Source organism: Odontomachus brunneus, unplaced genomic scaffold (genome assembly GCF_010583005.1).
Source record: "Odontomachus brunneus isolate Ranch 3 - 2012 unplaced genomic scaffold, Obru_v1 Obru_scaffold_147, whole genome shotgun sequence".
NCBI classification, from domain to species: domain Eukaryota; kingdom Metazoa; phylum Arthropoda; class Insecta; order Hymenoptera; family Formicidae; genus Odontomachus; species Odontomachus brunneus.
Window position 1 is genome coordinate 62,442 of NW_022639597.1, and position 10,808 is coordinate 73,249.

At 43.2% G+C, this 10,808-nt stretch overlaps 1 protein-coding gene across 20 annotated transcripts in view; it reads right to left on the reverse strand.

The window, feature by feature from the left end:
* Positions 1-734: 734 nt before the first annotated feature.
* Positions 735-10,808, reverse strand: part of LOC116850500 (CUGBP Elav-like family member 2) — a 561,960-nt gene continuing 551,886 nt past the window's right edge. For 16 of the 20 annotated variants that reach the window (XM_032828833.1, XM_032828836.1, XM_032828835.1 and 13 more), the window contains 2 exons: positions 9,986-10,216; positions 735-9,762 (listed from right to left, as the gene is read on the reverse strand). In XM_032828833.1, coding sequence (XP_032684724.1) covers positions 9,635-9,762; positions 9,986-10,216 — 359 coding nt within the window. In that variant the 3' untranslated portion in view covers positions 735-9,634. The remainder of the gene's footprint in view (positions 9,763-9,985; positions 10,217-10,808) is intronic. The other 4 variants (XM_032828842.1, XM_032828840.1, XM_032828841.1 and 1 more) reach the window with 4 other exon arrangements.

The following is a 10,808-nucleotide window of genomic DNA, read 5'->3' on the forward strand; positions in this document are numbered from 1 at the left end:
GAGAGAGAGAGAGAGAGAGAGAGAGAGAGAGAGAGAGATCTTGAGGAAAATTAGATTTAGAAATCTTTTATTTTATTTATTTACAAAAAAGGAATTTTCTATACACGCGTTCTGCGTTCGCACCTCGCGAACGTTTCCATTCACGACATCTACGGCTTCTCGCGATCGGTGCGCCTTGGCACGTAATCTTCACCAACGGAAAATAATTTTCCGAAAAATATAATACACTCTTACAGACTTTCTCATATCAAGTCTTCGATATAGAAGTGATTGGTAATGTGTTAGATTCAGTTTAAATCACAACTCGAGGTAATACCGCTCTCGACGTCGACACGAGCGCATGACACGCGCGTAATCCGAATATATGTGTCAAATAAATTAGTAATATATTAACTAACAATAAATTAAAGACCATAGACTTTTTTGATTCGCAGACCATAAACGAAATGACTTTCTGAAAGCAAAAGTAACGAACATCCACGCCATATATAAATGATGTGAGTCCCACCGGTTTATGTACAAAACATACATGTATAAAAATGACAATTACACGATAGAAATATGACGATCGTCTTCTTGTCGAACAGGGAGATATTATTAGCGCCGCGTTGTTTCGTCAAAGTCAAGATAATATGCTTTGATGGATCATTGAAACAGTCGTCTAAGATCGAATTACACGCTACGGCCATAGGGATCGGGATCGTAGGAATGACAGTAAAGCGAAGAAAAAAAAATTAAAACAACAAAATAAATATATGTATTGTTATTTTCAACATACGTCACATGCTGACCGCGTTGTAGACGAAGTAGAACAGAAAAGAAAAATATAAGTATATTCAACGATACGCTAACATGATCTCCGCGATTTCTCCGTCAACCGTTCAAAGCCGAAAAGTGGTTACGGTAATTGAACAAAAGAAAAAAAAAAAGAGTACGAGAGTACTAAAAAGAAGAAAAGAAAAAAGGGTAGAGAATCAAGAATAAACGCAGAGCGCGACGTTGAGCGCGACGTTAAACGCGACGACACTCCGGCGATCAACGGTATCGCTCACGCAGACATTTATTACATCATATGTATACGTCCGTACGTGACAGAGGTACATACATACAAAAACACAATTAATGCCCGTACACACGCGTGCGCGTGCGCATAAAAAGCCGTCGCAATACACACGTGAAGGGTAACCACAACGATAAGTCTCGATACTCTATTCGCATTATCTATCCTTCGATCGCTGAGAACCGAATCGGTTTTATTAAAAGAGTGGGATCGACCGTGTCTCTCGGAGCATCTCGATGATACGCGACTCAAATACGTCGGCAGTAGACACTTGGAACAGAAACTTAACACGTAACGTAACAAGTTATCAGTAAATGGTCTGAACGTGCAAGCTGTAAATTCATAAAAATGTCATCCTTGGTCTCACGCTCTGATAAATTAAACATTTCACACGTATAACACGCAAATAGCCCCATGTCATTGTTGCAGCATTACTGGACATCGCGCTATTTGCAACGTTTAAATTAAGAATATTTAACATGTTGAGTGCTGGAGGCAAAATTATACATGTGATATTTGATACTGACGGAATTTTGATGCTTTCGACACGAGCGTGTTTGTCAATATCAAATTCTGGCTTTTGACGGCATCGAGTTTGCGTTCATTTCATCAAATCAATCAATCGTTAACTTCGGCCGGTTCTGTCCTACGTGTCACATTTCTTCTATAAAATTAAAATATATAATACTAAGCAAAGTTTACATGCAAACTAGCGAATAGCAACCAACACCCAACGTGCTAAAACTAAGAACAAATGTGCATTCGACTCAACACGATTCGTCATCTCGAAAGCTCCGATCGGGGCGCATCCCATTCTCTAATAATAAAAATAAGCGGCATACAATTTATACACTAGAGGAGAGAAACGCGGTGGACGAACAAAACTAAAGAAAAAGAACAAATTCGATTTCTAGCATGTAAGAAAACGAAAAATAAAGAAGCACGACAGATGAACGACGCTAAGACGGTGTACTCGACGGTAACAGAGTAGTCTTACGACTATAATAACTGAAACATGTAAAAACAGAAATATAATCTATCGACAAATTTGGGTTGCGCGAACATAAAAATAATAATTTCGTGACGACCGTGCCATTGAAACGTCGGTCGAACAGGATCACCGAGTCGGTCGGTTCGTGTTGCGAGAAAGCAAGAGGAAAGGAAATCGAAACTTATACCACTAAAGTGCGGCGGGATTACCTAAGTATTAGTTACATCATAATAACGCGTTTCACGCTATAAATGTGTGGTATAACGTAAGCAAGGCAAAATTAAAAATTCATATTTTCCGGTTGCATAAGAGAATTGAGAACGATTCATACAGTAAGAATGTATCATGAGAAGTGCTCCTCTTCATTTTTGCTTCGCAAGAAATTGAGACATACGCGCAAGAAGTTTTCAATGTATGTCTCTTAAAAGAAAAACGACGGTATCTTGTAACATTTTTCGTCAACCTTTGTCAATGTTGGTAGCTATCTTAACGCTAGAGAGGAGATCTCAAATGTCTCAGTTTGCTCTTGTCAATCAGTTTGATCCAATTTTTGGAATAGCTAATGCGCGAGCAAACACGAAACAAATTGTTAACGTCGTAAGTACATTGTCCCGCTCTAATGTGCTTCGTTTAAGAAACGACCGTCTCAGAGAGTGATCCTTATTTGACCGTGTAATGATTGCGCGCAGATACGCGACTCGTGTTATTTAATGGCGAAAGAAACCACTCGTTCGCACGCAGTGTACTATAAGAACAAAGATAAAAGTACCCGGTTGACCTGGTCCTAATTTACACTGATAGTCTGCCATCGAGGCATCGCTAAATTAAAGTCGAGCGATCGATATCGGTAACAGTAACAGACGATAATCGCGATCGCTGTCGCGCAAAGTGCAATAATACACATATAAAAGTAATAGAAGTAATGGTCATAATAGTAATAATAATTGCCAACGATGCCATCATTCGCCATCATAGAGTACTAACTAGTAATAATACTAAGAATAATAATATAAAATAAAATAACTATAGGTACGAATTATAATAGCAATAATAATAATTCTAATAATAATAGCAATCAAAAATTAGAGCAACAAGTATAAACTAGTTAAAGATGAACATAGTGATAATAATAATAATAGCCACATATGATAAACGTAGCAGCACTAACAGTAACGTCAGCACGTGCTGAGGACGATGATAAGAATGACACGAACATAGAAACGACTCTTCGATTGTTAACGATATTTGTGACTAGGCTCTATTTGTATACGCACAAGACTAACGTGTACGCGTGCTCGTTTTGCTATTGTTAGTCGACCGACTTAACATGTGTGGCTCGTTGACGTTGATCGTTTACGCATATGTAGTCTATGTGTTGAATACTGTAATACTTTTAAAAGATTTGATATTTTACGCATAATTTTGAGTTACATCATTTATGTGCCTGACAGTTGTTTGCACGTATGGATTCTGTGCTTAAATAATTAACGCAACGATTAATCCGCAATACTATCTCTTGAACACCAAGTCTGACATTTGCGTCAAAATCTGTATTCGTATGGTCGAAAACTCGATTTTATTTGCTGTTTTTTAAATCGTTTGTTATATCGTTAGTCGTTATATATGAAATAACAGTATTCTACACATAGATTTAGTTTTGCTTCATGCGCAGACGCTCAACATCAACGTGGAGGATTAGTCGTTAGCGTTGTTGTGTAAGTACATCAATTAATTAAAGACACATCTTTGGTAACTTGCACGGAGCGCGACGTCTCCCCTGCTCATCCAAGACGATCGCAAGTGTCGGGTAAAGCTTGTTTGTTCGTGAGAATTTTATTCGCAACGACACCGGTTGCTCCATTCATTTGGTCTGACGCACGTGTGCATGTTAATGTTGTTGGTGGCAAAGCAAGATCACGTAAATTTAACCGTGGAATAGCATTTAATAATGACAAAGCGAGCAAAATTGATATATCTCGGTATCCCGAAGAAACATCATTTTCGAATGACAAATCAACAATAATTAATTGTTGTTCTTTTTCAACGATATCGTATCTATTTTACATTTAAGAATTCCGAGATCACTTCCAAATACCCTAAATATAAAAACATAAAAACGACCACAATAAACTATTCCATTTTTAAAAGAACGTAATTGCCATTCAATAATCAAATACACGCAAATTTGCTTTGTCCAATATTGACAATACGCGAGAAAAAACGAGGAATGGGAGGATATGTATTATGTCGAAACTTGAGGTGTGTGTGGACAATGATCATGAAAAGGCATCATGACAATGTCATGAAAAAAGACAGCACGAAGGTTTCTTGAGGAACGTCGGAAGGAAGCTGCTGCGTAAAATACGTCTTCGATTCCCACCCGTTATTTCAGCTTGTAATTCGCGTCTTTGTTGTTCGGAAAACTCCCGGGCTGAGGAAACTTCCGGAGGGAAAACGTTCAACGAACGTCGTAAACGTCTTATCGTGTTACTTCGAAAACATCCACGCGACGCTCTGAAATTTCGTCACTTGCGTCTTCTTCGCATCTTCAAAAATAAAACGTCTATATCTATTTGCTCGCAACGTAAATACCGATACGTTTGTTTCATCTCGAACGTAGAATATAACGAATATTGTGATTGTTAATCAAAATAAAGCGAAGATAGATCTCAGGTGTGAAGAAGTACGTTGTTAGATTACATTAGCGCGATGCCAAGTCTCCACGAACCGATCCGACGGGACTTGTTGTGTCCTTAAACATTCGTCTAATTAACAATTTACCGAATAAATTGACCTGAGCCGGTGTCATAAGTACTTTTAATAAATCTAAAAATTAATTTCGATGTTTTCACACGTCATGGCATATCGTTCCACGATATTCTGATTTCTTTTGACCGTGCGCGTCGGTGTGTGGAGACTTTCAGCTCGTCGTGTCAATCCAACCAGCTTGTACGATCGATCCTACTCTTAACTCTGGCTAACGTCACTCCAGTTCGCACAAGATGCAACTCGCGAACCTGACGAAGAAGACGATGTGAGTGCGCGGTCGAGAAATTCAGCCGACGGTAAAATTCGTTTAAAAATTCACCGCGTCTCGCGTACTTGTCTACGTTCGCAGTGTTTTTGACGGCGATGGTATCGAACGCGTTCGATTCGCGTTAATCTTGAGCGATCGAACGTGGTGATTTCGCTCGGTAAATTTCGCCCTTTACGGGATCGGAAAGCGGCCCCGCATATCCTTCTCGGTTCCTATACGATACAATCTTATCACAAAGTCATTATTACAAAATGTCTCTTATACTCCGGCTTCTCCGCAACCGGTTTTGTTTTGTTTCTTTGTATCCGTTCCGTTTTTGGTATGTTTGCACGATCTAAGCCTAAGAAATCGCACGCGCGCCGGTCCCGCACGATCATTGTTCGTCCTTTCACGTTTCCATTTCCAGCCTCCGTCTCCCGCGTCCCTTCACACAGACAGACAGACAGATAGACACGCGCACACACGCACTCATATCCATATCGATATCAATTCGTCGCGACTCACATGCGTGTGTGTGTGCGTCTGCACGTTTATTTATATATATAAACAAGCGCCGAGGCGCCGACAGCGATCCCGACAATAGAGCCGATAAAAATAGTTTTCAGTCGATAATTCGATTTATGAACATGTATGTATACCTATGTTTATGTATAGTTATGTATAAGAAACTTTTCGCATACGGTTCGCGGCACGTGCCGCACGTTTCTTGTCCTTTTGTCCTGTTTCGTCGTGAAGACCGCGTAAGACGAAGAGTGTCGCTCATTGCCAGTTAGCTACGAGAATCCTCGTCACGCTCTCGACACACGCGCGTACATTCGCACATACCCACAGGCACGCATGCACGCACACACACATACATACACACGTGCACATATATGTGCGTATATATACATATAATATATTTATATATCTGTATATACACAGGACCGTGGGATAGACAGACGGTTAACATAGCGCGTTTTAGCTTCGTTCGAGGAACCCAGCTCGGTCGTCGGTGCATCGCCTTCCGCCTCTCGTTCCGCTTCCCTGGCGTTTTCTCTTCGTCGTGTTCCTCTGCATGCGCGCAGCAATTTTTTCGGTCGCGAATTTCCACACACCTTCGGCGTCCGCGTGAATTCTTCCGCGAGTCCGACGGCCGTCCACGGGAATTTGTCCGCAGGGGGTTTCGCGCACGCAGCCGCGATCGAGAGAACGAGGCGTGTGACTTTCGTGGATCGACGTGGCGACGATCTTCTCTCGGCGCGATCGCGGGAAACGGGAGCGATTTCGCAACCTCGTCGTCGTGGACAGATGATAACGGCTCGCGAGAGGGTCGAGGGTAGGAGACGAAGAGAGAGAGAGAGTGAGAAGAATAGGTCGGCGGGGTGGAGGATCTTACGGTAGAAGTGAGAGCGCGTGTTGGGCGGGTGTTGTTCTTTGTACAGGCACCGACAGACACAGATAAATCGATCGAGAGACTGACTGGGGAGTCGTAACTGATCGATCGACCGGTCGAGCGAACGATCGATACCGATTTGACTGACTGAGACTGACATGGCACGGCGACTCCGATTGAGAGTACACGGTCACAACGTCACAGGCCACCTGCTGGCACACAAACAAACACACGGACAGGTTAGTCACCACCACACACCAAATATGAAGGTTCATCCCCGAGCAAACGCGCGCGGTGATGGTTCCACTGGGGCCCCGCGAGATACCCGTTCTATACGCCTCTGCAGACTGACAATGCTTGTGAACTATCACTCGTTGATGATGAAAACTCGCGTGGCCACGGTGTTCCTCAAGACAGAGAACTCGAAAGAATGATTAATTTCGTCAACAGTCTGCAGAGAGCCCAAGTAAACTGTCCAATGTATTAGTCAAGCTTCACCTCGCGCGCAAGGTAAAATTTAACACAGAATGGTGAATCGTTACATAATTCGCGCAATCGTAAGCGTAGAGTTAACACTTGAACGGTTAGCGGTTATCGCGAAAGTTACACGTTTGATAAGAAAATTGCGCGCACAGCGCGCCGAATCGCTTTGACCATCAGTCAAAGTTTGAACATCAAAGGTGACGTTCGCGGGGCCTCCAAAACCGACGACACCGTGCATCGTGTACACAGGTAGTTTGCCGAACCGTCCTTTTCAGCAACGAGCGTCCACTTTGTTCAGCTTGACAGACAGTCACAAGGAAAGAGAAACAAAGTGTTTGACGGCGCATCAGTGGAAACTCGTTGCCGATACAACGCGCTCGGTGAAATTCGCCAACCGTTTCCGAATGCAAATCGCATGCGAATAACTGCAACAGTCGTTCCGTAGTCGAAAGCCGTTGTCTTTGTCGATTGTTCGAGAACGTTAATCGCGCGACAACCGTATAATCACGACTAGCGGAATAAACTTCGTGGACGCGAATCACCGTTATAACTTCATTTATACGAAAGCGTTTGGCGTATCTTACCCATCGCTTGCGACGATCGGCTTCGTCGTCCCCTCCCCCCTCCCCCCACCCCAAAAATCACATAGCAATGTTAGTACTACTAACTAATAAAGCGTCGTAGCGTGTGATTAACCATTAAATTAAAAAAAAAATATGTGATAATAATACATCGACTTAGTGATATTATTATCACGTGAGACCGTATCGAATTCTGTGCGCCTCGAACAGTGAACGAAGGATACACGCGCGGCATAATAGCTGCTGGTATAATTACAAATGAGTGAGGTAGGTCCTTGTGTGCATCGCTCGTATCTTTACCGCCGGTACGATTACCGGCTCAAACTCTATACGTGGTTATTGAGATAGAGAATAAAGATAGTAGAGGGACAAAGAAATAGAGATAGATAGAGAAGTAGAAAGAAATAAGTTACAAAGAATACAGGAAAAATGAAAACAACAGAAAGAAAAAATCAAATCGTCAAATAGTTACAAGATACGACTTGAGAACGCTGCGTGAAAATTCAAAAGCGAGCTACTCTTACTCTCCTAGGGGGGAAAAAGCTACGTATGTTAGTGAACTTCACGTACGTAATTCCACTTTGTGCAACAGTAAGTTAGCACAGAAAGCTTTATACTGGCAGCCCTTACAACGAGACGTAGTTTGATTGCATCGCCGTGAAACGTGCCGGCGAATTTTGCACCTTCGAGATTCGAAAAGACGAACATGTTCTCGACACCGTGCGATAATACGGGCGAATATTACGATTTAAGAGAAAGAGAGACAGAGAAAAAGAGACAGACAGAGAAAGAGAGAGCAAGTGAGAAAGACCCGTATTACGAGAGTCGCGCGTTTAGCGACGAACGTGTGGCTGTTCAATCTTCAAGCGTGCACCGTTCATATTCGAACACGTTCTTCGCGTACGACACAGATTGAATCCGGAAGCGAATGAACGCGTTTAACGCTAGATTCGCGCCGCGCCGAAGCCCGTTCCTGAGAACGTAACGAGCTTTTATCCGAGATTCGGATCAGCTTGAACTCTAGAAGCTTTTATTCGTCGCGCAGTTTAGTGCGTAAACGGAAAAGTCTTTGGAAGCTGCACGTATTATTTATTTCGGAGGAGACTATATTCGTTGCAATTTAGTCACGAGTTCGAGAAAACCCGTTCTCGAAATGCATGTTTGAGGTGCATCACGAGTTGCATCCGTTATCTTATTCAACGCGTTAAGCGCCACTGTGTCACTCTAGGTGGAACTTTTATACTGTCGTACACGGAGATTCTTAGAGCTACATAGACGTTCGTTGCTTTCGCGGTCTCGATCACGATTAATTATATCTCGTCGATACGAGCGTGCGCTAGGAATAGATTCCATTGTCATAATCTCTGAAATCGGTCACTACAGTCTACGGGAGCGAGCTGCCTGAAATAATAATACTGACTCGTTAATTCTATCCTGTCTGTCCATAAAATTACTGGAATGGATTGTCGAAGAGAGAAAGCAGTCGGGACTTGTATATATTTAATACGACACTAAAAAGGGTCAACAGACGGTGACTACGACACACGAACGCGACGTGGCACGGACGTGAGCGGAGTAGACAGATCGTTGGATTAAAAATGTACTCGAGTTCACACACGGGCGGACCGGCAGGTAAAAAGAAAGTGAAGACAGTTCGGCGGGACAGTTCGCACAAGCGACACGTTAAAAGGATAAAGAGTACGTTCCTGCACCTCGGAAAAAAAGTCAGTCCGATGGACAAGAGAGTCTTCTGGATTATCACAGCCTTGTTTCGATAGGACGGCGAAGGTGTCGAACGGCGAGACGTCTCCTCTTCGGCGTCCAGAGGACGCTCGATCGTAGCCCGTTAGCTCGCGCTACCTTCGTGAAAAATATCGCTTGACTAGAGAGCATCGTGGAATACTTTCTTCGTTTGCCTATATACCTAAAGATGACCTATTAGCTAGCCTGCGCGAGATGATCCCGCACAGCGGAACAGTCGTGTGTCAACCGACGCGGTTGTTAATTTGTACGCGCGAGCGCCGCCCCCGATTAAGGACGCCGTCGAGCCGAGGCGAGGTGTCCGAGAAGTCCTTGGTATCTACCTACGAACGGTCTGTGACATCGGCTAGTACGGCTTGGAGGCGTCCTTGGACCGTTTCAACTGGACCTTCAGTCGTTTCATGCCGATCTGGAAACCGTGCATCGTCTGGATCGCCGCTTGCGCGCTCGACGCGTTGTCGTATGACACGAAACCTGGAATAACGTCGGTAAATTCGTTACTCGTGCGGCGTCACGCTAACGCGAAGTTAGATTGGGAGCGGGACGAGTACATCTAAAATACGACGCGGCGAAATCTTGTTTTGCACTAACGTAACATCGCACGATAATGAATGCGATTCAAACCACTCGGGTACTCGAACGCTCGTACTTCATTTTTGATTAGTGTGACTGTTCGATAAACATCAACTCAACTCACCGAAGCACTTGCTCATGTGCGTATGCTTATCTATAAAAACTTTGGCGGATATGACGTTGCCGAACGGCAAGAAGGTGGAAATGAGGTCCGTGTCGCTAAATTCCTGCGGCAGGTGGTAGATGAAGAGGTTGCAACCTTCGGGACCCTCAATCTGCTTGTCCGTGTTGCTGAACTTCGTCTTCTGCGCCGCCGCCGCCGCAGCGGCCGCAGCCGCCGTGAACGCCGGGAACCCTGAAACCCGAATACGTCGATGATGCTTGCGTTATACGTGGTCGAGGGACACAGCCCCAGTCGCATTCTTCGAAGTGACGTAAATCGAATCTTGAAAAGATTCGCGGTGCTCTTCAGAGTAAAGGCAAAACGCGCGAGGAAGTCCAGAGGATTGAAAGTAGCCTGAGAGACATCGGTAGATATTGAAAATGTCGAATGACAGCAACTTTAATTAGGCGAACTCGCGATTTTGTCAAAACAATTGTGTCAAAACTTGACCTATGTCACTTCGAAATAAACGGTTCGGTTGATTATCGATACGATTCTACGTATCGGCTTGCCGCGTCCCAGCTTGCAGAGACATACCAAACAGGCACAACTGATCTAATATCGTCTGATCAAATTGAATCTACTCTGAGCAATATCACGTAATCGAGTATAAGCATAAACAGATAAGCATTGCGCGCGACAGAGAAGGGAAAAATGAAAGAATTAAAGATAGATATTTTAATCTTCTGCACGATATATATATATATATATATATATATATATATATATATATATATATATATATATATATATATATATATATATATATACATAAAAATAAAAT